Below are 26,997 nucleotides of genomic sequence, written 5' to 3' on the forward strand. Positions count from 1 at the left end.
TGCCTGAAACCTAGTAGGTCCTCTATCTACAAGTATTTTAATGAATCCTTAAAATCTCACTGTGAAGTAATTCACAGTGCAGTAGAATGCCTCTTATCTGACACGACTGGGACTAGATTATTTTATTTCAACAAACGTTCATTTGCCATCTGTCAAAGTGTGACCAGGGTCTTGCCTTTGAGGATAAGAACAAAGATTGTAGTTATCCATCTTCTTTCTTGCATAAACTTCACCACTTACATATCACCTAACAGTTTGAAGTTTGCTTCCTTAAGGTGGAACAAAAAATTGATGGTATATTTAAAGCAATCTGAGTGCAAAATTCACCTAGATTTTTATGATTTCCCCCAATTTGTAATAGTCTCTCCACTCATATCTAATTCAACAGCAGTTTTTAAAGTCACTCACCTGAATTGTGTCTTCTAAAGATTCAACTTAGTTGTCATAGAAACAGCTTGTTTCCACACTCTTAGTTCATCAGTTTAATTACGAACAACGATAACACATACAATTGGAATAAACACATTTGGTATCAAACACGAACAATTGTTGGTAAGCAATGGCTTAACTGGGGGAGTTGAACTGCACAGCATCCTACAAGGTACTCACTGCCTAGGTATGAATCTCAGCTTCACTTACTAGTTGTGTGACCTGGCAGGTAGACCACTTAACCTTTGTGCCTAATTTTCCTCACGTGTGAAAGGGGATTCATCTGCTGTGAGGATTAAAGGAGAAGACACTTGTGAAGCACTTACAACAGGGTGTGGCATGTGCCAAGTTAGCAATGTTACAAAATACTATTGTTGCAGCAGCAGCAGTAAAGCTGCTAGAGGCCCGAGGGGCCCCGCAGCCAGCATCTGCTTTTATTTTGTAGAGGAAGAGGAGTACATCAAAAGCTCCGTTAAGGTGTATCTTCTGTAGCATGAGATACACATTTCCCATATGAGAAAATGGAGTCAGTGACCCTAAAGTGTCTTAAACAAGATGTCATGCTTTTAAGAACTGGCAAGGCCAGATTGTGAGGTTTGATGCCAAAAAGACAGGGGAAAAATGTACCATCCGTTTTCCTTTTTTCTTTTCCCTATTGAATCCAAAAATCCCAATGAGAAGCACCCAGAACGCCTTGGTGCTAAGACTGGCAAGCCCTCGTGCAGCCTGCTCGGGGGCCTACTTGCAGACATTGCATTCCATGCCCATGCAGTGCTCACCGGAAATGACGGGGAAGGGGTTCAGCCCTAGAAGTCCCTGAAGTGTGCATGTTGGGAGGGTACTGCAGAGGCCATGCTGTGGCTAGCCGGGGATGGTCACATGATTATGCAGAAGCCAGACTCCATGGATCTCCTCTGAGGGTTCCTGCCAGGGGGTTCCCTGGGCTGTTTGAATGACCTGAAGGAGGCAGAGAGGGGCTTGCCAGTGAGAGTGACTAGGGAGAGAAGAGAAGGGAGCTTGCTCTGGCTCCAACTTCTGTAACCCTTTCTGGCCCTACCTCTGCTGGTGGGCTCCAGGGCAGTGGGGAGTATGCTTAAGCCATGCGTTCCCCCATTCAGCAGGATTCTCCCTTTCACCGAGGCCTACACTCAGGCCATGCAGGAGGCGGGGGACACTCCGGACCTCCAGAGCTGGGTGAAGGTTATGCAGACTGCTAAAGGGCAAAGTCAGAGAGGCTCAAAGCACCATGTCCCCAAGCAACAGACCACCTCTTCCCCCAACTTTAAGTGATCATGTTCCATTAAAGTCATCCAAATTCACATCCTCTCCTACTTCTTTTATCCATTCTCCAGGCTTCATCCCTCCTCCCAGGTACCTACCTATTGCCACGGGGCACGTTGGGTACCAGAAGGCCAGGGTTCTCCATTCTGAGGGGGCCTTGGCCTCCAAATGAGAGATGGGCCTTGGGTCTTGGGTCTGGATGGAGAGACAAACACATTCATCACGGGCCTCGCTGCCCCAAGAACCATCACGGGGGGAAAGAGACATCTTTGGAAGAAGAACCAGGAGGGTGGGTGTCAGGGGATGTTTTGGTCACTGTATGCAGAGGATACCCCTGTATAGGGCAGGTGCTTAGCAAACTTGGACTGACTGGATGGGAATGATTCACCAGTGTGCCTGGTGCCTGGAAGAAAACACACTGAAAAGAAGACATCAGTGAATTCAAGTCACCAAGAAGCAAGGAACTCTGTCCTCAGAGTGCAAAGCCTTTGGGGGAAGAGCCTAGTAAGCCAAGGTGAGAAAAGCATCCAGTGCCTGGCATGTGGTAGGTGTGGAAACCTTGGTGCTCCAAGATACAGAGTTCTAGATGTTAGAAAAGCCTCAGGAGCAGGTGAGAAGAGGCAGATTCAGGAAAGGGTTTAGGCAAAATGGTCCAGGGCCTTGAGAGAGGAGCAGAAAGCGGGGAGGGCTGGTCCTGGCCTTGGGAATACAACGAGTGGGAGGGTGGGGTAAAGGAAGTAAGAGCACTCGCATTTGGGGGGCGGCGATGCTAGAAGCAGCTTCCTTAGACTCACCCTCCAGCCTTGGTGCCCGAGATGTGGGAACATTCGCGGATTCTTCCTCTTTCCCCTCGTGGTCTTCCTCTAACTCATCTTCCCACCCACCAGAAGATCTGTAGAGGCAGGAAACAGGGAGCAGAGTGGTACTCTGGCCAGCTCCCTTCCTACCCACTGTGCCAGGCTGTGACACCTCCCAACACACCCTGAGACCACATCCATCCCTGAAGCTCTGCTTCTGCCCTGCTTACCTATGCTGCACTCCTGGTGTGCCCCTGCCTACCCTGGCTGGGGTCCCTTCCACCAGGCCGCCTCCACCTGGAGCCAGGGATCTCTCTGGAGCTGAGGTCTAGGAATAAAGAGGGGTAAATGGGATCAGTTTGAGAAAAATGGCTATCCCAGCTGTGGTTGTGGTGTGAATGTACGTTCCTTCCACACACAATGGCCCCAGAGAGACAGAGAAGTGCTAGAGACAGCTGGGCTGTGCCTTGTGTCTAAGGATGAAACTACAGGGCAAGGCCCTTTGTTCTGTTAAGGTCCCCAGGAGTAACTCTCAAGTTAGAACTCAAGCTCATGGACTATCAGACCCAGCCAGAGCTTGATGACCACCTCATCCTTCCTGGGGCCTCCAGGGACAAAGTCATAGAAAGTTGGTGGCCAACTTCGGATAGAACCCAGGTTTTCTGATGCCTAATCCAGTCAACTGCTTATACCAAGATAATTTTACCTGCAAACTATAAATATGATATCCTAGTCTTTCAAATAAGAGAGGACATGGATGAAAAAGTGCAAGTGTTAATCACTCAGTTGTGTCCAACTCTTTGCAATCCCATGGACTGTAGCCCACTAGGTTCCTTTGTCCATGGAATTCTCCAGGCAAGAATACTGGAGTGGGTAGCCATTTCCTTCTCTAGGGGATCTTCCCAAGAGAGGACATCAGTTCAGTTCAGTCACTAAGTCGTATCTGACTCTTTGAGACCCCATGGACTGCAGCACACCAGGCTTCCCTGTCCATCACCAACTCCTGGAGCTTACTCAAACTCATGTCCATCAAGTCCGTGATGCCATCCAACCATCTCATCCTCTGTCGTCCCCTTCTCCTCCTTCCTTCAATCTTTCCCAGCATCAGGGTATTTTCCAATGAGTCAGTTCTTCTCATCAGGTGGCCAAGTATTGGAGCTTCAGCTTTAGCATCAATCCTTCCAATGACTATTCAGGACTGATTTCCTTTAGGATTGACTGGTTGGATCTCCTTGCAGTCCAAGGGACTCTCAAGAGTCTTTCTTCTCCAACACCACAGTTCAAAAGCATCAATTCTTCAGCGCTCAGCTTTCTTTATAGTCCAACTCTCACATCCATACATAACTACTGGAAAAACCATAGCTTTGGCTAGACAGGCCTTTGTCAGCAAAGTAACATCTCTGTTCTTTAAAATGCTGTCTAGGTTGGTCATAATTTTTCTTCCAAGGAGCAAGCATCTTTTAATTTCATGGCTGCAGTCACCATCTGCAGTGATTTTGGAGCCCAAGAAAATAAAGTCTCTCACTGTTTCCATTGTTTCTCCATCTATTTGCCATGGAGTGATGGGACCAGATGATCTTAGTTTTTTGAATGTTGAGTTTTAAGTCAGTTTTTTCACTCTTCTCTTTCACTTTCATCAAAAGGCTCTTTAGTTCCTCTTCACTTTCTGCCGTAAGGGTGGTATCATCTGTGTATCTGAGGTTATTGATATTTATCCCAGCAATCTTGATTCCAGCTTGTGCTTCATCCAGCCTGGCATTTCGCATGATGTATTCTGCACAGAAGTCAAATAAGCAGAGTGACAATATACAGCCTTGACGTAATCCTTTCCCAATTTGGAACCAGTCTGTTGTTCCATGTCCGGTTCTAACTGTTGCTTCTTGATCTGCATACAGATTTCTCAGAAGGCAAGTAAGGTGGTCTGGTATTCCCATCTCTTGAAGAATTTTCCGCAGTTTGTTGTGATCGACACAGTCAAAGGCTTTGGCGTAATCAATAAAGCAAAAGTGGATGTTTTTCTGGAACTCTCTTGCTTTTTTGATGATCCAGTGGATGTTGGCAATTTGATCTCTGGTTCCTCTGCCTTTTCTAAATCCAGCTTGAACATCTAGAAGTTCATGCACTGCTGAAGCCTGGCTTGGAGAATTTTGAGCATTACTTTGCTGGCATGTGAGATGAGTGCAATCGTGTGGTGGAGACATAAAACCCAGCAAATAAATATAACAAATATTCAACCATAATTTCAATTCCTTGGGTAAGTAGGTTGCCTGAGAAATCTCAAAGTGTGAGGGAAGAGGCAGTTGAAGAGACATTGACCTGTTGAGAGAGGATGGGAGGTAGACAGGGAGGGAGGAGGAGTTCAGAGAAGGAGGCGCACGGGTAGAGACCCACAGAGAACTGTCCCCTAGAGAATGAGAGGAGAGAGAGCACATCCTTGGAGCACTGCTCCCATCCTGTGGCTCTTTGGGGAACTGCAGCTAGAGACAAAACCACGTCCTGCAGGTCTGGCTCAGTTACCTTTGATGGTGTGCGTGCATACAAGTGTGCTCAGTCATGTCTGACTCTTTGGGATTCGATGGACTGTAGCCCACCAGGCTCCTTCTGTCCATGGGATTATCCCAGCAAGAATACTGAATGGGTTGCTATTTTCTCCTCCAAGGGATCTTCCAAACCCAGGGATGGAACCTGTGTCTCATGGGGCTCCTGCATTGGTAGGTGGATTGCTTACCACTGAGCCACCTGGGAAGCCCCATCTTCAATGGGGCCTTTGGCCTTCACCCACTGGGCTAGTTACCAATCAGCCAAAGCCCTAGCACAGCCCTGGTGTTGGGGACGTGCCACAATCCCCCACCCAGCTCCCCACCCCCAGGTGGCCTCTGGAAAGTGGTATGTGCCCCACACGTAGGCCCTGGGGCAGATGAACACAGATGAGCAGTCAAGTGCAGCATCCTTGACATCAGCTCCACTTATCACCACCCCTTTCTCCGGGTAACCTCCCCCTCACCCACTACTGCTTGTCTCAGGTGTCATCTCACCAGGGTGTGAGTCGGAAGCAGTCCACCCCGGGCCAAGTGGGTCCTTATGGCATCTGTCAGCTTGGCCACCAGCCGCTCTCGCACAGAATCTGACTCCTTCTGGGGAGAGAGTGGATAATGGGGTAGTGGGAAAAGCCTGGGCTTCAGGACCGGGGAGGAAATAGAAGAGGAGGAGGGGAGGGGCCTTTGTCTCTTCTCTTCTCTAGCCCATCCCCATGCCTTTGCCAGCATCCTGCCACCGCCTACCCAGAACCATGGACAGAGGTGGGTTCTTCCTCACAATACTGTCCCAGGACCCAGCACACTGTGTGCCCAGTGCACATTTGGTGGGTGAATGGATGGTGGGGAGAGACAGGAATATTAGCTGGAGAAAGCATGTCAGGAGAGCAACTGGAGGGCTATTGGGAAACAGTTCGATTCTGGGATGGAGGGTCTCACCGGACTCCGGGCCAGCGCTTCCTTATAGTACTTCAGAGCCTGGTCATGCTGTCCCAGTCTGGCTGCAGCAGCCCCCAGACCCTCACAGGCCTGCCACTGCCCCTTCACGTCCCCTGGGGAAGACAGTCTGAGAAGTCCTCCCCTGGCTCCCAACCCCACCAACCTTCCCCTCTAGAGGTCCTCCCACCAGCCCCAAGGATCCTCAGGCTTTGCCCCACCCCAAGCCGCCTGCAAGCCGCTCCCCTCACCAGTGTCCCGGGCAGCCTGCAGAGCATGTAGGTAGTTGTCTCTGGCGGCCTTGTGGTCTCCCAGCTGGCTCACTGCAAATGCCAGGCTGCCAAAGCTCCAGCCCTGCTCCCTCCGCTGCCCCACAGAGCCTGGGGACAGAGCCCACCCCATCCTAAGAGAGGACTTGGCCTGCTGGGGCATCAGAACCCTGCCCCCCAACGAGGAAGGGAGGGTTGCCAGGAGTCCTGGTGTGCAACCCTGGCACACCTCTAGAGGCACCATGAAGGCTTGAACTCTTGAAACCCAGCCTGAGTTTTGGTCTGAATGCCTCCCCAGGCTACTCTGAGCCACATAAAAACCCAGGGAGGCAGGCAAGGCAGGTATTAATAGCTTCATTTTTATACACGTGCAACCTGAAGCTCAGAAAGTGAAAGTAATGTGCTGAAAGTCACACAATCATTTAGAAAAAGCACTGGGCTCCATTTCAGGCCTCCCCTTCCAGCTAGGTTCTTCTCTCTGCCCATTGCTGCCTTCCCAACCCCAGGCTTCAGCCTCTGGGCCCATAACCCTCTGTCCTGCCTGGCTATACCACCCCCACTCTCTCTTCCCTGGTTCTGGACTTCCCAGTCTAATTAGTTCTAAAGTATAACCACAATTAGCTCTAGAGTTCCAGCCTTGGGGCCCCAGCTGGAACCCCCCTCTTAGCCCCTCGGTCTCAGTCTCACTCCCCAGTCCCTGGTACCCACCGTGCAGGTCGGCAGCCTTCTGGTGGAGCTCCCGGGCTTCCTGATAGTTGCCGAGGGCATTGTGGACCATCCCAAGGTTCCTTAGCACCGTGGCCTCCTCTCCTGGCTCCCGGCACAGGGGCAGGGCTTGCAGGAAGGCCTCTACTGCTAGCGGGAACAGCTGGAGCTGGGAGTAGCCCAGGCCTAGATCGTTATAGAGTTGCCCTAGAGGGCATGGCCAAGGTCACTGGCCAGATGCTGCTGAAGCTGTACTGGTGCAGCCTCTGTCCCACTCTCCCAGGGTTCTCCCAGCCCCTCCCAGCCCTCAGAAAGGCCTCTGCTTCCACCCCATGTCTCAGAGTATCACCCGGTCAGAAATCCCCCAGATCCCACACCTTCTCAGCCCCAAGGCCTCACCCAGCAGTCCCCGCTCAGTGCTTCTCTCAGCAAGCCTCCGTCTTTCCTCCAGCACCTGCATGACTTCACCCGCCCCATGCTGCCCACTCTTCAGCATACACCCCGCTGCAGCCCCCAATGTCAGGGCTGCAGCCTGGGGCTGCCCTGCTTGGGCATAGGCCCGGCTCGCTTCTTGCAGGCAGTGGGCTGCTAGCCCAGGCTGTCCCAGAGCTCGGTAGCAGGCTCCCATTTTTGCCTGGGCTTGTCCCTGGTCACCTAGTGGCTGGTAGTGGCACAGGGCCTTGTGGTACCAGGCCAAAGCTTGAGGCAGGTCACCCAGGGCATGGTAGGCCAAAGCCACATTGAAACACTGGTCGCCATGACACCCGCCCTGGGCCGTCTCTTGAGGTTGAGCACGTAGGAGCAGCTCAAGGCCTCTGGCTGGGTCCCCAGTCTCCACGTAGGCAGCCCCCAGGTTGAAGGCACAGGCCCGGAGAACAGGGGTGTCTCTGGTTTGTGATGACTTGGAAGCCAGGAGGAAGGCCCTCTGGAAGCTGGTCAAGGCCTCATGGTTCCAGCCAGCCAATAGGGCCCTGTGGCCAGCCCTGGTGAGGGCTTGGATGGTGGCCTCTTGCTGAGGCCACTTTCTTTTCTTCTTTTTCTTCTTGGAGCTTGAGGACGAGAGTGAGGGTTCTTGGGGGGTATCCTCAGTGTTGAGGGAAGACATAGTGCTGACAATAGGGAGCAGAGGAGTCAGTATGTTATCTTTGGTCTTCCAAAGGACCACTGTCCCTCTATAGCAATTCAGCTCTACTTCTGCTCTGGTGTGACCCTCAGGGTTTCAAGGATTTCTCTCTGCCATCTCACTTTGCTCCACCTATCCCATTGGACACTACATCAACTCTCACTCCAATGTCCTGACTAATTGCTCATCCTCCAAGACTCATTTTAAGACAAGGAGGGGGCAGGGCACAGTCTTTAAAAAAGTGACTTAGCCTGAGGACACAACATAAACTGATTAGAACCAACTGGGTCCAAGATGGTGGACTCAACTTCCACTTGACCTTGAGCCTCAGTATACTCTCAATGTAACACACCCCGGGTGCCATGATGGTTCTAAGGATGACCACAAAATGTCAAAAAGTGGGTGTGGCCCAATTCCTTGAAATCCCCACCCCTTTTCCAAAACAACTGGAATACTCCTCCCAATCATTAGCCTGTGTAATCACCTCAATACTGACAATACCCACCAAGAGCCTATGTAAAAATTGACAACCCCACACACTCTGTCTATGGAGGGTGTTTCTTCCCTGAATAAACCTTCTTTCTCTTTACTATGGCTCAACATTGAATTCTTTCCTGCATGAGGCTAAGAACACATACTTGGCATCCACCCCAGGGACTCGGACCTGGGATGTGACCATCCTCTCTCGAACCACTCTCTTTCTTGCAACAATTTCAAGTAACAGCTTCCTTCAGAAAGGCCCTCCCCTCAACCAACTGGGTCCTTCTTCTGTACTCCCATAGTGCTTATCTGTCCTTAGGTCTTTTATGGCATTTTTCACACCGGGTTAGGGTCGTTGACTTTCTTGACCATTTCCCCTAAGAGATTTGGAGCAACTTGAATGTTCTAAAACAGTAGATTCTCAAAATATGTTTCCCGAATGAGACGAAAAAGTTGTGGAGATGGATGGTGGTGAAGGCTGCACAAAAATGGGAGTATACTTAATGCTGCTGAACTGTAAGCTTAGAAAAGGTTTAAAATGGTGAATTTCATGTTATATATAGATTTTTGCCACAATAAAAAAGGTATACTGAATGAATAAATGAATGGATGAACGAACAGAGCACATACAGGGCCTCTGCTCCACCATCTCCTTCACTTGGTGCATCCGAAGACATCCACTCATAATCTACATACTCCTGCTGTCTAATCTCAAGGTAGAGTTCAAGTCAGTTCGACAAAAGCTCAGTGCACTCCTGCTGTATGCCAGGAGCCATACAAGGCACTAGGGGCACAAAGCTGACTAGGCCATGTAATTGGCGACGAGCCAACTTTCACGAGCAAGGCTTCTGTGTCTCCGTTTACTGCCTACTCCCTATCTCAAGGGGAACCTCTCTCCCCGCTACCTCCTTGACTTTCTGTCTGCTTGCTAGTTTTGGTCGCCTAACATCCTGCTGTTGTCTCCGGGGCACTGTTAAACCCAAATATATTTCTCGCGTCAGCATGTGTTTCTCGTTAGTATCTCTCCCCAAGAAAGGCAAAGCCTTTTTCCTGAATTCTTCTCCCAAGAGATGGGAAAAGGAGTGGAAAAGGCCCAAGAGCTCAGTTCTCAGTCCCTCCCATTTTCTTCTTCTTCCCTGCTTCTTTTTTTTTTTTTTTTTAGGAGAAGCAAGCAAAGGTGATACATTCTCTTTTTAAAGAAACTACCCCTGCTCCTAAGAGCACCCAGAAATTCTGTCTCTTTGAGGCCCTCCTTCCTGGGCATTCCTGGCTACCCCCACACCAGACCTTGGGGCCCCAGGCACAGGCGCCTTACCTTCTTTGATCTTCTCTGTAGCTGACTTTCTGGAATGGTCCCTCTGGCTAGGATTACCTCTCTCAGCTCTTAGCTCAGAGCCCCTTGGGTTACCAGACAACCAGGTACCGCCCTCAATGCCTAGGGAATTCTTTGATTGACAGCTCAAATATCCTATCTTAGTGCTGAACTCTGCTGGTGCTTGGGCACAGAATACCTGGATTTCTTTGCCCTTCCTGCCTCACCTCTCCCGACTCTTGCAGACACATGCTTCAAGTCCTTCACTTCAAGCAAGAATCAAAGCAGCAAGGGCTTGTTGCTAGTTATAGCTTCAAAGATCATCTATCACATTCCCTCATTTCACAGAGGAAGGGACCTCAGAAGAGCAGGTGTGCCTGAGGTCACAAAGCAGTCATGAGGCTGAGATTAGAGCCCAGGTTTTCTGATTCTGGGCTAACTAGCCTAAGGTCCTTTCCACTAACCGTGATTGCAAGTTTTAATGAGGCATGGGTTGTCCCAGCAATGAACCCTTTCACACACACACGAACACACTCATACACTGTGCTTCTGTGTGGTAGTTTTACATTTGGGAAGAGGGTGAAAAGTTGATGGTCAGGAAAAGCCTGAAGATCAGAGGAGCCTCTCTGCCCCCGGACTCCTTTTCCCAGCTCCACTGATCTGCAACCTCCAGGTTCTGCTTAATGAGAGAACAGCAGGACCCAGGAAAACCAGCACCTCCTGCCCTAACTCACCAAGGGTGGCCTGCATCAGAAAGCAAATGTCCTCATTTATCTAGGAGAAAGGCCTCTTTTAAGTAGAGAGGCCATGGCCAGAAACACAATTATAAGGAAGTAGTTGGGCTCACCTGCATTTGCCAGGCAGACTTGGTTGAATGCCTGCTGTGTGCAAGCCTAGTGCTGTGTGCCACAGATAGTGCCCATGCCCGAGGTGGGCTCTCCTAGCTGCCTGCGGCTTCTGCCCATGGGCTGGGCCTTCAGGATGCTACCACAGCATAACCAGAGTCAAATATGCTGCTCAGTCTGTTGCTCACTGAGCAGCCTCTCTTAAAGGAATAAAAATGATTTGGGAAGGGGGAAGGGACTGACACTGATCTCACCAAGGTTCCAATGACCTCTTAATAATCTAGTGATCATTTCTGGATCATTTTTCTTGTTTGATTCCCTGCTGTATCTGACATATCCTTGCAAATCTCTGCTTACATGGGTCCATGAGCCACTGTGTCCTGGCTGTCTTTCTCCTGTGCTGACAACTCCTTCTCCATCTCCTCTGCTTGCCTTCTGTCCACTTTTTTTTTTTAATTTTTATTTATTTGGCTGCACCAGGTCTCAGTTGTGGCATGCAGGATCTTCAATCTTTGTTGTGGCATGTGGGACCTTTCGTCGCAATATGCAGACTCTTTAGTTGCAGCATGTGGGATCTAGTTCCTTGACCAGGGATGGAAGCCCTGTGCCCCTACTTTGAGAGCATGAAGTCTTAGCCACTGGACCACCAGGCTGTCCACCTCTAAAATACCAGTGTTCCCCAACACTCCGCCCTTTGCTCCTTTCTTATTTTACATACTCTTCCTCAAACACTTACTTCATCCAGTCATCTGAATTTTTTTAACTGAAGTATCATTTATTCATAAACCTATGTTAGTTTCAGGTATACAGCATTGTGATTCAGTATTTTTGCAGATTATTACCTATTATGTGCTCTGCTTAGCGGCTCAGTCATGTCTGACTCTTTGAGATCCTTTGGACTGTAGCCCACCAGGCTCCTCTATCCATGGGGATTCTCCAGGCAAGAATACTGGAGTGGGTTATGCCTCTTCCAGGGGATGTATCCTATTATAGGCTATTATAAGATATTGGGTATAATTTCCTGTGCTATACAGTAAATCCTTGTTGCTTTTCTATTTTATGTATAGTAGTTTATGTCTGTTTCTCTCATACACTTAATTTGTCCCTCTCCTCTTTGGTAACCACAAGTCTGTTTTCCGTGTCTGTCAGTCTGTTTCTTCTTTGTATATACATTCATGTATTATTTTTTATATTCCACATATAAGTGATATCATATAGTTTTTGCCTTTTTCTATTTGACTTATTTCACAAAGCATTATTATTTCACTGCTCTTAACAACAGCAATTATCTGCTCCCTCTGTGTATCACTGACCTCTGAGTTACTTGATTATGTGTTTATCACTCAAGCAAGTTTCTTTAGGGCATTAGCTATGTTTGTTTATCTCTACATTGGGCTTCCCTGGTGGTGCTAGTGGTAAAGAACCCGTCTGCCAACGCAGGAGACATAAAAGATGCAGGTTAGATCCCTGGGTCGGGAAGATTCCCTGGAGGAGGGCATGACAACCACTCTAGTATTTCTGCCTGGAGAATCCCATGGACAGAGGAGCCTGGCGGGCTACAGTCCATAGGGTTGCAAACAGTTGGACACGACTAAAGCGACTTAGCGCGCACGCATCTCTGCATCAGCACCACGTTGATCAGCGCATAGCACAAAATAGGCCCTCAAATTAGCTAGACCAAAGAACACTATAGGAACGGGAGTGAGGTTAATGGGACTATTGGGGGAAATGAAAGTGGCAGGGACAGGAGCAGAGGCTACTCGAAATAAGACGATTTAGCAGCGAAGAAGCCCTGGAGAAATAGCGACCCAAAGTACCGCAAGAAGGGTCCTCCCAGCCTTGAGTTGTATCCTTCCTTCTACCTGGTGTCACGCCTCCGAAACCTGGTACTACAAATCCCAGAGCCCCCTGCGGCATAGACCGGAAGTATCCTGTCCGCCTGTGGCAACGGTGAGGGGCGGTGGCTGGGCGGCGGGAGATTCAAACCTGGAAGAAGGAGGAACATGGAGCGGAGAGGAGCGGGCCCAGGCCGGGCGATCTGTGAGTGCTAGAAGGGGCCGAGTAGGATCCGGTTGTGGTGCCCCTGGTTGGGGACACGGCAGTCCTGGGAGAGATTGGGGCTGGGGCTGGGCGCGGTACCCGCTGGACAAGGGGCGGCCGGACTGTGTTCAGTGGAGAGGGAGCACCCAGTTCGGACTCTGGCGGGCAGGAGTAAAGCTGTGAGCTGCGAAATGCTCTGACTTCTGTGCCGCGTTTCAAAGCTTACAAAGAGTTTTCTCCCTTATTCCCAAATTCTGGGGCTCCGGGGCTGGGAGAATGTAGGTGGTCTGGTTGGCTCCTTAAAAATTCAGCAGTTCATACTTGCCAAGCACTGTCAGGGGACGAAACGCCTAACAAGACATGAGGGACTTCCCTGACTTTTTGGTGCTTCTTTGAGATAATGCCTCTTAAACTTTATGGTGTCTGTTCTATCCCAGAGCGTTAGCAACAGTAGGTCTCAACTTGTGTCCATAATCTGCATTTATAACAGGCACCACTGGGCTTCTTCCATAACCCCACCTAATTGTGATGCAGGTAGTCCATGTACCACACTTTCAAAACACTGCTTTAGAGTGGGGTCGGAAAAATGGAAGTGCAGAAAGGTTTTCATCTGACCTGAGTGAAAGCAAAATCTTCTACTCCTTTCCCTTCTTCTCCATTTGGATTCAAAAAGCAAAGTCCATGTCTACCAATCAGTTGAAAGAAAGCTAGTTTCAGACCTGAAAAGAACAGGAAAACTGATTTTTTTTTTTAAGACTCTGTGTATGTACAAAGTCCCGCCCATCTCTCACAGTCCTCAGTTCATAATTCTGGAGTGAGGTCATTCACTTACCGGTTTATTTTCCATGCTTAGTAACCAACACTTGTTCCTTGTACACCCCCTCAGAGGAACTGGTGGATTTCCTGCTGTTGGCCAGTGCTTTCAAATCTGAACATGGAGGGGTGTGTGTGTGTGTTTTAACTTGCTTAACTGCCAATTCAAAGAAGCCCTGCCCCTCCCCCAAGTCGTATCATAGGATAAGCAATATAAGGAAAAGAGATAAAGAGTCGGAATGGCATTAAGTGCTGAGTCAGAGACAGATTTGCTAAACTCTCTTTTCAAGTTCTCTGACTTTATTTTCTTGGTGTGTATATGTAGCTTTCTCTCATTTTGTCTGATTTTGTATTGTCTTCCCTAAGGAGACTGACGGATGGGAGAGAAGAGTTAGGGGAAGGATAAAAGGAGGTTGTGGCTAAGGCAGAATATGAATGCGGCCTCATTTAAGGGATTTCCTGTTCTTGAGTTTGGGAGTCAAATTATTGTCTGCATTTTATTTAGCTTGGAGATTATTTTCTTCCTCAGGTGACCTATAGCAAAAGGTTACACCTTTGTAATCTTTTAAAATTCTCTGTCATTCCATTTAATCCCAAGTTGAGTGGCTTTTTTTTCACATGGTACTCTCTGTTGAGTTGCTTTTCCTTCCTTTCTGCTTGGATTTCCCTGGTGGCTAAGATGGTAAAGAATCCACTTGCAAAGCAGGAGACCTGAGTTCAATCCCTGGGTGGGATCCCAGGGATCCCCTGGAGAAGGGAATGGCTACCCACTCCAGTGTTCTTGCCTGGAAAATCCTATGAACAGAGGAGCTGGCAGGCTACAGTCCCTGGGGGTCAAAAAGAGTCAGACAGGACTGAGCAGCTAAATAACAACTTCTTGAGAGTAGGGGTCCACTAGTCTAGTGCGACATACAGGAGGTACTGAATGAATGAATGGTTGCTGATTGATGCATCTTAGCTGGTTCTGTTAACCTAGTCTCTGGGAGAGTACATGAGGAGGATGACAGAAGTCCAGTTCTTGGAGAACTCAGAGCCTAATTAGGGATAAAATGAGGAGCTAAGTTCCCAGCCAAGGAGGTATCTGGACATCCCTGAAAGGAGGTAACTGAGGGAAGGGCTATGAAGTTTCGGGAAGGAGGAGGTCTGGAAGATGGCTGGAGAGGAACATGGCTGGAAAGGGAAGGAATGCCTCCAAGTAGAGGAAGGATCCTCCCTCTAACAGGGTGCTGACTAGGATATTTTTACTGAATGGTAGCAGAAGAATGGTAGCTCCCAGGAGCCAGCGTCCTGGGAATAGGGGGACAGGCATGTGGGAGCTGCCTCCAGTCTCTGAGCAGAGTTGCCTAAGAAAATCTACTAAGAAGAACCTGGCTATGGCCCTCTGTCTAATGCTCCCTTTGACTCCTCAGATGAACGCCTCACAGCGGAGGAAATGGATGAGCAGAGGCGGCAGAACATCGCCTACCAATACCTGTGCCGGCTGGAGGAAGCCAAGCGGTGAGCAGAGGGGCTGCCTCTTTCTGGCCTCCTTTTCCCATCTTGCGCACCCCAGGCATCTGCCCCCAAAGCAAACGGAAAAAGACAAGAGTCCATTCTGTGGGAAAGGGAGAGTTGAAATAGCAGCTTTTATTTTTTTAAAGACTTTATAGAGCCTATTTAGGTTCACAGCAAAATTAAGATAAAGATGCAGAGATTTTTCATATATCCCCTGCCTAGTAACACACATAGCCTCCCCACCATCAACATCCCCCACAAGAGTAGTACATTTGTTACAATTGATGAACCTACTTTGACACATAATCTCTCAAAGCCCATAGTTTGCCTTAGAGTTCACTCTTTGAATTGTAGGCGTTCTATGAGTTTGAACAAATATATAATGACATGTATCCTTCCATAATTATAGTATTAGTTTCACTGCCCTAAAAAGTCTCTGTTTCACGTATTCACCCCCTCTCTCCCACCCCACCCCCAATTCCTGGCACTGACTCATCTTTTTGCTGTCTCCATAGTTTTGTCTTTTCAAGAATTTTACTTACCTGGAATAATGCAATATGTAGCCTTTTAGGATTGATTTCTTTTTACTTAGTAATATACATCTAAGTTTCCTCCATGTCTTTTCATGGTCTCATAGCTCATTCGTTACTAGTGCTGAATAATATTCCATTATCTAGATGTACCACAGTTTATTAATCCATTCACCTATTGAAGGTCATCTTGGTTGCTTCTAAGTTTTGACAGTATGTTTTGCAGATGTAGGTTTTCAACTCCTTTGGTTAAATACCAAAGAGCACAATGGCTGGATCACATGGTAAAAGTACATTAACCACCAAATGGCTTCCCGAAGTGGCTTCCCATCAATGAATGAGAGTTCCTGTTGTTCCATTGCCTCAGCAGCACTGATGTTGTCAGTGTTCCAGACTTTGACCATTCTAATAGGTGCATATTGGTATCTCATCATTGGTTTAATTTGCATTTCCCTGATGACATATGATGTGCAGCATCTCTTCAGGTTATTTGCCATATGTTTATTTTCTTTGTATATCTTTCTTTCTTTTCTTTTTTCTTACGAGAGGAGAATAAAGTTTATTAGAGTGGGAGATGCTGTTAGAACAGCAGGTTGGCTCAAGGGAGAGCCAAACCTGTACATTTTTCTTGGTGAGGTGTCTGTTAAGATCTTTATCCCATTTTTCAGTCAGGTTGTTTGTTTTCTTACTGTTGTTTTTAAGAGTTTTTGTATATCTTGGGTAACAATCTTTTATCAGATATGTCTTTTTTAAAAATACGAATTTAATTTAATTTATTTATTTTTGGCTATGGGATCTTAATTTCCTGACCAGGGATTAAACCTGGGCCCTGTCAGTGAAAGCACCAAGTCTTAATCACTGAACCTCCAGGAAATTTCCTCAGATGTGTCTTTTGTAAATGTTTTCTTTTGCAAATATTTTATCCCAATCTGTGACTGTCATATTATTTTCTTGACATTGCCTTTTGTCGAGCAGAAGGTTTTAATTTTAGTGAAATTTAGCTTATTATTTCTTTCAAGGACTGTGCCTTTGGTGCTGTATCTAAAAAGTCATTGCCATACCAAAGGTCATCTAGGTTTCCTCCTATGTTGACTTCTAGGATATTTATTACAGTTTTGCATTTTACTTTGGAGTAGATGCTCCATTTTGAGTTGATTTTTGTGCAGAGTGTAAGGTCTGTGTCTAGATTCATTTTCTGCATGTGGATATCTAGTTATTCCAGCACCATTTGTTGAAAAGAATGTCTTTGCTCCTTTGTCAAAGATCGAGTGACTGTATTTACAGGGGTTCTGTTCGGTTCCACTCATCTATTTGTCTGTTCATTCAGCAGTGCTGTACTGTCTTGATTACTGTGGCTAAGTCAGGTGGTGTTAGTATTCCAACTTGTTGTTGTTCTTCAATATCATGTTGGCTAGTGTGGGTGTTTTGTCTCTCCATGTAAACTTTAAGAGTCTCATGCTCTACCAACTAAGCTAGCTGGGCGCACCTTTTGTGAACTTTAGAAATGTTGTATGGACAGCCACAAAATAACTTGCTGAGATTTTTATTAGGATTGAATTGACTTATAGCTCAAGTTGGGAGGAACTAACGTCTTGACAATATTGAATCTTCCTATCCATGAATATGGAATGTTTCTCCATTTATTTAGTTCTTTGATTTCATCATCAGTTTTGTAGATTTCCTTATGTAGATTTATACCTAATTTCATTTGGAGGGGGGTGCTAATATAAACAGTATTGTGTTTTTAATTTCAAATTCCACTTGCTCACTGCTGGTATATAGGAAAGCAGTGGAATGTTATATATTAACCTGGTCTCCTACAACCTTGCTATAATCACTTATTATCTCCAGGAGTTTTTTGGTGTCATGCTTTCAGATTTTCTGCAAAGACGAGTGTGCCATCTGTGAACAAATACAACATCACATCCTTTTATCCCCCTTATATACTTTAATATATATCTCTGTATATGGACATTTGCCTTCATAACCACAATGCCATTATAATATCTACCTAAGTTATCCATTAATCCTTGATCAACACTCAGGCCATTTTCAAATTTTCTTGATTGCCTAAAAAATCACATATTTTTACACTTGACTTATCCAGTTAAGGATCTGAAAGAATTCATATATTACATTTGGTTATTATGTCCTATTAAGTCTTCTTTCATCTAAAACAGCTCACCTCCCCTTTTCAGTTCTTTATGTCACTGACTTGTTGAAGAAACCAAGTCATTTGTCCTTTAGAACATCCTACATTCTGGCTTTTTCTATTCATTTCCTGTCTCACTCTACTTGTTCCACTCTACCCCATATTTCCTATGAATGGATGTTGGCTCTAAAGGAAGGATAAATGCTTAATTTTTTCCTTTCAATCAGTAGTGTAATTTTAATGTTCTCCCAAAAAGTAGGTAGGATGGGGTAGATAGGAAATCAGATGTCTGTGGTAGAGAAAGCATAAAATGAAGTGTGACTTGCTCTTTCTTTGAAAACAGATACTTTCCTATAGATCCCAAAATGTGGAGGAGGAGCCCACATATTGGGCCTCTCAGATGGGAGCCCGTATTCTCTCCCTTATATACTCATCAACCATAATAATACTTAATATTTACATTCAAGGTGTTTTCACATTCATTATCTCATTTAATCATGGCAGCTGCCCGCTGAAGTGGGAAGTACAGGTGGTATCTTCATTTTGCAGATTATGCAACTGGAGGCTCAGAGACGTGAATTTGGGAGAGGGTGTGGAAAGCAGGTCTCCTGATTCCTTTTTGTCTGTTTGTGCTGCTCCCCTTGCTTCAATCCTACTCCCCTCTTCGTCATCAAAACCATCAAACTGGGTTTTGAGCTGTGTAGACATGACCTTTGTGTGCCTGGGTTCTGAGAACATGCAGAATAAGAGAAGTGAGCGGGTTTGGTTCAGCACTCAAATGCATAACCAGACTGAGTGAGAGGTTATATCATGTAACAGGTAAGAGACTGTTTAAGCCTCACTGAAGATGGGCAGCTTCAGTATCTGTCATGGAAGATATATGGGGCAGATGGGGGCTGAGGACTGGCCAATCCAGGTGTTTGAGGCAGCTTGGAAGACTGTGGAAACAGCCAGGCAGTGGGCAGAGGTGGGTGTTGGGGGCAGGGCAGGAGCAGGAGTCAGGAGAGAGCGAGAGGCTGCTTAAAGGGAGCGAGGGAGGGAGGAAGGTCCTGGGATTGGATGTAGTGCTGTGGCCTGCCCGAGCGGGTCACAACTACTCTCATGCTCTCAGCTGGATGGAGGCCTGCCTGAAGGAGGAGCTGCCTTCCCCGGTGGAGCTGGAGGAGAGCCTCCGGAACGGAGTGCTGCTGGCCAAGCTGGGCCACTGTTTCGCACCCTCTGTGGTTCCCTTGAAGAAGATCTATGATGCGGAGCAGCTGCGGTACCAGGTGGGGAGCAGAGGTCTCTACCCTCTACATTCTTCCTCTCAAACTCCCTCTTCTCAAAGCTGTTAGAGTGGGATGACCATACAATTTATTGTCCAGACCTGGTTACTGTTGAGGATGAAAAGGATGCTATTAATCTTTGCACTAGAACAACAGGTTTCAATGGGTATCTGCCAGCCAGGCAACGTGTATCACCCTTAACAGGCATTTTCTAGGTGGGTTTTGAGAGGCCCTAATATGAGAACCTCCAAGCAGGCTTTTCTACCTACAGTCTACACGCAGAGGCTGTGGGCTCTACTTCCTTGAAGGTACTTCCAGGGCACGCTTCCCCTTCCCTGTGTTCTAGCCAGCCCAGCCTGCCTCTCCTTCCCATCCCAGCTCTGGACTCCCCTTTTCTCGGAAGCCATACTAGCTTGCTAATCCCATCCCAGTGCCATCCTTCCCAAATGCCCTGCTGGGGCATCCATACCTGGTGGTTTCTGTCTGTCTGTGTGTCTCCATCCTGGGGGCATAGGAAATCCATAGGGCAGGGTCCTCTGCCCTCACCCCTTGAATCTTCAAATTCCGGTCTGGACTCTACCCATAGCAAACCCCAAGAACTGTGGAAATAGATTCTCTTCTCTTTTCTTCCCTTTCAGGCAACTGGCTTGCATTTCCGTCACACGGACAACATCAACTTTTGGCTGTCTGCAATAGCCCACATCGGTCTGCCTTCGGTAACACTGGGCCTTAAGATTGGGGTTCATCTTTGCTCTTTACCAGTACTCCCACCATACACATGCTTTATCTCCCTGGGACCCTTCAGTGTTCATCTCCATGTGTCTTTGAACCTTGTTACTTGGTCTCTGCCTCTGTTTCCCTGTGGGTATGTCAAGTGAAGGGAGGTGGAGGCTCCCTGGCCCAGGATGCATTGTTCCCGTTAGTCAGTGAGGCCCCTGTATAATGCAGGAGGTGGGCCTTGTGTTGACGGGCTGTCTTTCCACCAGAATTTCATAGTGTGAAGTGAGGACGCACCACACTCCTAGGTGACAGGCTTGGAAGCCTGGGCCAGGACCCCAGCTGGACACATGCCGTGTGTCCTCCGGCTCTTTGACTCCCGGTCTGTCTCTCACCTGTAAAATGGGGATAGTGATCCCTCCCTATCTACCATACAAGGTTGTTAGGAAGATCACATGGTCTGTTTGATCTCTTTTTGCAGATTGTAAAGACTATACATATTAAGGCATGGTAAGACTATGCTGTGTTTTTCTGCACTATAGGAGAGAACTATAAGACAAGGAAGTGGCAGTTAAGAAAGAAGCTTTAGTGAGAGGCAGAAACAATAGAAACATGTGTCCTTGATGAGGCTAGAATGCTTTTAAGTCCCGAGATTTGGTCCTTTCTTATGTATCTAAGGTAACCGAGATGTATTGAGGTTAAAGCTCATTACTGTCATCAGGTGGCATGGGAAATCATGCCAGGGGTGACTTAGCTCTTAGAGGGGTCCCCACTGGTTAGAGACCTCTGGCTTGGACACAGTGATGGCACATCCTGATCCTGTGTGGTCCTTGGCAGTGTGTGTCTCACTGGGCCCTTTTTGGGGTCATGGCCAGCTCCCAGCATGCCACCTCTGGTGAGAGTCCAAGGTGAGGGAGAGAGGCTGGCTGTGTCTGTAGGATGACTGGAGGCACCTATTTCTCCTGGAGCGTGTGGCCTGCATCCTGTAGACTTGATAGTCTCGTCTGATGTTGGGTTAATGTTTGGTTTGGCTGTGTGTCTGTGGCTGGGCCTCAGCTGGAGTGTGTCCCAGTGCCTTTCTTTTACACTGAGTATGTGGATGAGTGCTGGCTGTAAAGAGTTGGGGAAATTGACCCAGAAGCCCCAGGCAACAAAGGAACACGCATCCCAGGTCAGATAGGAAGACCCATTCCTCAGCCCCTCTTTCCATATCTGGTGCTGCTTAGAAGTCTCCAGTGGCAGTAATCGGGTGGTTTCCCCTCCAGACCTTCTTCCCAGAGACCACGGACATTTATGACAAGAAGAACATGCCACGGGTGGTCTACTGCATCCATGCACTCAGGTGAGAGACCATGACTTTGTCATCTGGGTTCCATGGGTGGATGCAACCAAGAGCCAACAGCAACAGACACCGACACAGGAAGGACGGAGGGTGGACCACGGGGAGCACTCCTTGGACTGACGTTTTCCATCTACCTAGTTTTGTTTAGATTTGTGTGTGTGCTGGAGGGCACCTTTACGTGTGACCTCTGTGGGTGAAGGGAAAGGGCAGGCAGCGAAGAGTCTTCAGCTTGTGACTAGGGTGCAGAGAAGTCCGATTAGGATGTATCAGGAGGGTCACATGCTGTCACAGTCAGTGTGAAGAGAGACGGCTGTTTAGTCCTGCTTACAGCCAGCCATCAGCAACCAGTTGGCTAAGTCACAGAAAGTGATTGACCTGTTTCTGTGTCCACCACGTCATCTCCTCCTGGCTTCATTTCCCGCATCCTTTCACGTGGCCATGCCTTAGCTCAGTGGGTCTCTGCTTGCTATGCCCTTTGCATCCTACATCTCCATCCAATGACCTGCTGCTGCAATGTGTCCTTCTCTGTAAAGCCTTCCCAATCCCCACAGACCTCCTATAGCATCTTCCTTATCTGCTCCAGCATTGCCTTGGGCTGACTTACATTGCCTATCTCCCTGTAAATGGGGGATGAGTTGTGGGCAGGTGCTGAATGGTCTTCATCTCTAAATTCCCATAGTATCTCCTGCAAACCTATTCTAGGGAGCCTGTCAAAATGAATAGGCCCCAATGCCTTCCATTCTTTCCCAGTCTCTTCCTCTTCCGGCTGGGATTGGCTCCTCAGATACATGATCTATATGGGAAGGTGAAATTCACAGGTAAGCCCATCTCCTCCCCCAACCTCCACAGTATGGGTGGGGTCTTGGGGGTTCGGGGCCTGATGAAGGGCACCTGTCCTATCATTGCAGCTGAGGAACTCAGCAACATGGCCTCTGAACTGGCTAAGTATGACCTCCAGCTGCCTGCCTTCAGCAAGATCGGGGGCATCCTGGCCAATGAACTCTCAGTGGATGAGGCTGCAGGTAGAGATCAGGCTCACCTGTTGGTGTCACTCAGTGGGTATGGGAGGACTCTGAGCCTTATGCCCCCACAAAAACTTTGGTTACCTCTCATCATAGGCAGGGCCATATGATGGCTACCTGACTTGCCTGGCCTCGTGGATAGAAAAAAGGGTAATGTCAGAGTGGTCTGCAGCTGATTATGCTGTAGCTGGACTGGGGTTTGCTCTGGCCTCCTGACCTTGTTTTCATGTCCCCTCCTAGTCCATGCGGCTGTTCTTGCCATCAATGAGGCAGTGGAGCGAGGGGTGGTCAGAGACACCCTGGCGGCCTTGCAGAATCCCAATGCTCTGCTGGAGAATCTTCGAGAGCCTCTGGCAGCCATCTACCAGGAGCTTCTGGCTCAGGCCAAGATGGAAAAGGCTGCCAACTCCAGGAACCGCGTAAGGAGACTTGGCTGGCAAGGGCCAAAAAGCTGGGTGGCCTGGAAAGTCTCTAGTGAAACCAGGACTCCTGTCTGTCCTGTCTCTGAGTAAAGTTGCCTGGAGAAACTAACTTGTCAGTTACTATAGAGAAATAGGAGAGGAACTGAGGAGAATGATAAGAATTCAGAAGAGACAATGGGGGAAAAGGTTCTGGGGCAGGGCTAAGAGATTGGAATGTAGAACTGGATGAGACTGGACTGGAGATTCCCAAGGTTAGTTCAGCTTAACTGTGTTAGTACTGGCTGGCGGGGGAGGGGGTTAGGTCATACAATTTCCCCAGATTCCTTCTAACCAGACTGATCTTTGGCTTTGAGAAGACCCCCAGAAGTCCAAATAGTTATACAGGGAGGGAGGAGTAAGAAAGATTGAACTGGTTTTCCCAGGTTCCCCTCTCAATGTAGTTTTTGCAGAATGATGGAGAAAGCCAGGACATCTATGACTGCTACCTAACTCAAGCAGAAATCCAAGGCAACATCAACCATGTCAATGGTAAGAGGGACAGGCCAGGACAGGTTTGAGGGATTAGCCCCCACCCAGGGAGTTTTGAGGTTAGCTTCTCTCAGGCCAGAAGGCCCATGACCTCCCTTGGGTCAACCTTTATTTCAAAGTCAAGGCTATATGTGTTCTTTACATCTGTCAGTGTCTGGAGAAGCAGTCTCTGTCAAGGGGGCTTCTGTTTGAATGGAGAGCCATGGAGAGGACAGAGACAAAGGGGAAGGCCATTCAGCCCTTGGCGCTGGGGGCAGTTGGTGTGGGGTCCTTCAAGAAGAGAGTTTGGAGGATGGATGAATGGAGATGGGGGATCAGGGCAGGAGAGGCTGCTTGAAGGCCCAGGATGGAGTCTGTACCTGCCTGTTTGGGTAAGGGTATCCTCAGGTTCTGGAGTGATGAGCTGGGAAGACCATGAGGATCAAGCTAAAGAATTTAGGCTGGGTCCTAGGAGCCCAGGGGGCAGGGGTGGAGGTAACCCTGGGCAGAAAAGAAGCGGGCTGAGCTGGGAATGACGAGGGGTTGGCTTTCCATTATGGAGTCTTGGTCTTTTCAGTCCGTGGGGCCCTAGAAGTTGTTGATGATGCCCTGGAAAGACAGAGCCCCGAGGCCTTGCTTGAGGCTCTTCAAGACCCTGTCCTGACCCTGCAAGGAGTGAGGAGAGACTTTGCGGACTGGTACCTGGAACAGCTGAGCTCAGACAGAGAGCAGAAAGCGCAGGTCAGGCTCTGTCTATGACTTGCTACCTTCTCTATCTGACTATGGGATGGTGGAGAGCCTCACCACCGTCAATTCTTTGTATCTAGTACATGCTGACTACATGCTGTGTGTGTGTGTGTTAGTCGCTCAGTTGTGTCCAATTGTTTGCGATGCCATGGACTGTAGCCAGGCTCCTCTATTCATGACATTTCCCAGTCAAGAGTACTGGAGTGGGTAGCCATTCCCTTCTCCAGGGTATCTTTTCCCACCTATGAATCGAACCCAGATCTCCTGCATTGCAGGCAGATTTTTTACCATCTGAGCCACCAAGGAAGCCTATTTAAATGGTTAAATTACCCCAGAGTCTAATGGACCAGATTGGTCAGCTTCTGCCCTCTGAGCACCTCTCATACTGACCAGGGGGCCCCGGGGAGCATCCTGATAGGCAGTGATATGCTCCGCCATTGCTGAGTTGAGGCTTCAAGTTAGCAATCTTATTTTCAATGCTGTTGACTTTCTCCCAGACACTATATTTGTGTTGCCTGTGTTGTTACTTCCGATGTTTGCTGGGTAAGAAAAAGCCAGAGGTTAGAGATGAGTTCCTAGGGCTGGGCGGGCCAGGCTAGTCTGCCAAAAGAGGGGGGAGGTGGGCTTGAGGGTAGGCGACTGGGTGGACCTGGGGCGCTCGCTGGCTGCTCCTGAAGCACATTCACGGCCCCAGGAGGACTCTCTTCTACTGCATCTCTTCCCTCTTCCAGGAGCTGGGCCTGATGGAGCTTCTGGAAAAGGAGGAGGTCCAAGCTGGTGTGGCTGCGGCCAACATAAAGGGTGATCAGGAACAAGCCAGTAAGTCACCTCCAGGCTGAGACCTGGTCTGGCTGTATCCCTGGTTCTTGGAAGAGTGTAATTCCTTGGCTGGCTTCTGTACAGAGCAGTGCAGACTGCTGTTCCATTTCCCAGCTGCCACCTAGTATGCCCTATTCTTGGCTCCCTAGAGGGATGCTACAGTTAAATTCATTAAGGCCTTGGAGATAATGACAGTCAGTTCTGCACCAGGCTGAACTCCTGGGGCAGGCAGTTTCCTTGTAAGCACTTGCCCTGTATTTTGACCGTTTCAACCTGCTTGGGTTCCTTTGGCTTCCAAAATATAGTGATGGCCCAGATGAGAGAGAAACTCGTGATGCAGCTAAGTTTCCCTTAAAATTATGCTGTACAGATAGAATTCTTCAGTAAAAGAATGTGAGTTAGTGATTGTCTCCCTCCCAGGGGATCAACCTGGAGAGCAAGCATGAAGGAAAACAGAGCCCCAAGCGTCCTGCAGAGGCCTGTGGTCACCATACCTGGCGCGAATGCTTGCCTCTGTCTGGACTTGCTCGGTCACCTTTCACCTTTGTCTGGCAGGCTCTGCGGAGCCCCCAGGTCACTCTTGGCTAATGGTCTGCTTATCACTCAGTTCTTTCCTCGTGCCAGAATAATCTGACAAATCTGATCTGATCTTCTTTGTTGCGCACCTTCAGACCTTCACGGGTTCTTCCATATTTCTTCAAGACTTGAGTCCCTTTTCCTCCTCCTCCTGGTATGTGAGACCTTCTGAATATCTCTCCGACCCTTCTCTTCACATCCCACCAGCCTAGCCGGGTCAGACAACTTGTTCTTGCTTGATGGCCGCAGCCTTGCCCACTGCCAGGCTCTGTCCTCTAGATTACAGTTCCCCCACATTGTCACCGGTGGGAACCAGATAAAAATGTCCCACAGAGCTGCCTCACAGCTTCCTCCTCTGTGAAATCGTCCTCCTCTCTCCCCTGAAGTCTCCCCTCCCCTGCACTGCCAGGGTACTAGTGGGGAAAGGAAATACCTTTCATAGCCGTGACAGCAATGCCATGTAGTAATTCTGTATCCTTATTTTTTTCCAGTAGATTTTGTGCTCCTTGATGGCAATGCCCATATCTGCCTGGCATTTTATAAGCCCCAGCATTTGAAAACTAAAACTACATTGATGCACCATGGCCCCTTTGCAGCCCAAATGGCTCCGCCTTGAAGCTGGTTCCCTATTCCTGTGCCCTGTCATCAAGATTTGGTCTCTGGAGGTTGACCAACCTCATCTTAGCTGCGCCCCATAACCTCCTGTCAGTCTTGCGCTCACCACCTTAGGAACTCACCTCGGCTATGACAGCCATTCCTTGTTACCTGCTGAGCTACTCCACTTCTAGGCCTGACAAATTGCTTCTTCCAGAACCTCTTCTTAAAGCGACCCAGCCCCTTTTCCTCCTGAACATTTAGAAATACATTTGGAACCTAGCAGAGGTTCAAAACCATTTCCACTCAGAGATTGCCAGCAGAATCTATTTAGCTAGGAGAATGGAAATGGCACTGGATGCCCAGCCTCCACAGCCTCTCTCTCCTCCCCTGCAGTGCTCCGGGCTGTGCAGAGGATCAACAAAGCTATCCGGAGGGGAGTGGCAGCTGACACTGTGAAGGAGCTGATGTGCCCAGAAGCCCAGCTGCCTCCAGTGTACCCCTTTGCCTCGGCTGTGTACCAGCAGGAGCTGGCAGTGCTCCAGCAGCAGCAGCAGGGGGTAAGCCCTAGAAGTGAGGGTCCAGCTCTCGGGTTCCCAAGCAGCTGGAGGGATCAGAGCAGTCAGTCCAGAGCACCCATGAGAGCACTGTTAAATGCTGGCAAGTGACTAGGGGTGGGAGGGGGGCTGCCATCCTTGCCATCCTGGGTATATTATAATAGCAAATACCTTTGAGCAAACGCTGCTTTAAACACTCATTTAATGCTAAAAGAACCCTATAGGATAAGTAGTATTTCCATTTTAGAGATGAAGAAACAGATGCTGAGGTTAAGTAATTTGCCCCAAATGGCTATAGCTGGCAGTGCTGGGAGTGCATGCAAAGCCGAGTATACTCGAAGCCTATGCTTTTTACCACTCTGCTATCCCGCCTCCCCTCGTCCATACAGCTTCTCTGATGGTGAAGTGATAGGGCCTTCCCAGCCTGCTGGAGAAGTTAGAACACATCCGAGGGTCCAAGCAGAGACAGGGAGGGAGGTGTAGATGATGCGAATGAAGACAGTTTCACAGTAGGAGAATGGAGGGGGCAGAGCTTGGGGTAAATCTGGGAAGTCTTCTTGGAAGAGAGGAGACTCAACAGAGAATCCTCCCCACAGCAGGCATTTACAGAGCCTCAAGTCCAGGCATAGCACCTGGGAAGGGGCTGGTCTCAGTGAATGTGAGGAAGTCTATGACAAGGAAGCAAAAAA

The 26,997-nt window shown here is 48.4% G+C and overlaps 2 protein-coding genes across 3 annotated transcripts in view; one reads left to right on the top strand and one right to left on the bottom strand.

The window, feature by feature from the left end:
• Positions 1 to 1,290: 1,290 nt before the first annotated feature.
• On the bottom strand, positions 1,291 to 9,895 carry TTC24 (tetratricopeptide repeat domain 24). Its single transcript, XM_010838431.1, has 11 exons — positions 9,870 to 9,895; positions 7,351 to 8,060; positions 6,955 to 7,158; positions 6,229 to 6,357; positions 5,981 to 6,093; positions 5,543 to 5,641; positions 2,738 to 2,835; positions 2,505 to 2,602; positions 1,809 to 1,905; positions 1,576 to 1,642; positions 1,291 to 1,386 (listed from the first exon to the last, which is right to left on the bottom strand). Exons 2-11 carry the CDS (start codon positions 8,054 to 8,056, stop codon positions 1,291 to 1,293), a joined length of 1,707 nt encoding a protein of 568 aa, XP_010836733.1. The 5' UTR covers positions 8,057 to 8,060; positions 9,870 to 9,895.
• A 2,766-nt stretch (positions 9,896 to 12,661) lies between these two features.
• Positions 12,662 to 26,997, top strand: part of IQGAP3 (IQ motif containing GTPase activating protein 3) — a 38,706-nt gene continuing 24,370 nt past the window's right edge. Inside the window, exons 1-12 of one of the 2 annotated variants that reach the window (XM_010838227.1) lie at positions 12,662 to 12,751; positions 14,974 to 15,061; positions 18,852 to 19,008; positions 19,644 to 19,721; positions 20,988 to 21,064; positions 21,815 to 21,882; positions 21,973 to 22,086; positions 22,327 to 22,505; positions 22,949 to 23,036; positions 23,593 to 23,756; positions 24,494 to 24,581; positions 26,148 to 26,311. In XM_010838227.1, coding sequence (XP_010836529.1) covers positions 12,715 to 12,751; positions 14,974 to 15,061; positions 18,852 to 19,008; positions 19,644 to 19,721; positions 20,988 to 21,064; positions 21,815 to 21,882; positions 21,973 to 22,086; positions 22,327 to 22,505; positions 22,949 to 23,036; positions 23,593 to 23,756; positions 24,494 to 24,581; positions 26,148 to 26,311 — 1,302 coding nt within the window. In that variant the 5' untranslated portion in view covers positions 12,662 to 12,714. The remainder of the gene's footprint in view (positions 12,752 to 14,973; positions 15,062 to 18,851; positions 19,009 to 19,643; positions 19,722 to 20,987; positions 21,065 to 21,814; positions 21,883 to 21,972; positions 22,087 to 22,326; positions 22,506 to 22,948; positions 23,037 to 23,592; positions 23,757 to 24,493; positions 24,582 to 26,147; positions 26,312 to 26,997) is intronic. The other variant, XM_010838228.1, reaches the window with a different exon arrangement.

The sequence above is a fragment of the Bison bison genome, unplaced genomic scaffold, assembly GCF_000754665.1.
Source record: "Bison bison bison isolate TAMUID 2011002044 unplaced genomic scaffold, Bison_UMD1.0 scf7180017864093, whole genome shotgun sequence".
Taxonomy (NCBI): Eukaryota; Metazoa; Chordata; class Mammalia; order Artiodactyla; family Bovidae; genus Bison; species Bison bison.

Coding starts and splice junctions, on each gene's coding strand:
- TTC24 (XM_010838431.1), bottom strand. CDS start 8,056: ATGTCTTCCCTCAACACTGAGGATACCCCCCAAGAACCCTCACTCTCG. Junction 7,159..7,350: donor CACTGAGCGGGGACTGCTGG/GTGAGGCCTTGG, acceptor CATGCCCTCTAG/GGCAACTCTATAACGATCTA. Junction 6,094..6,228: donor GCAGGCTGCCCGGGACACTG/GTGAGGGGAGCG, acceptor TGTCTTCCCCAG/GGGACGTGAAGGGGCAGTGG.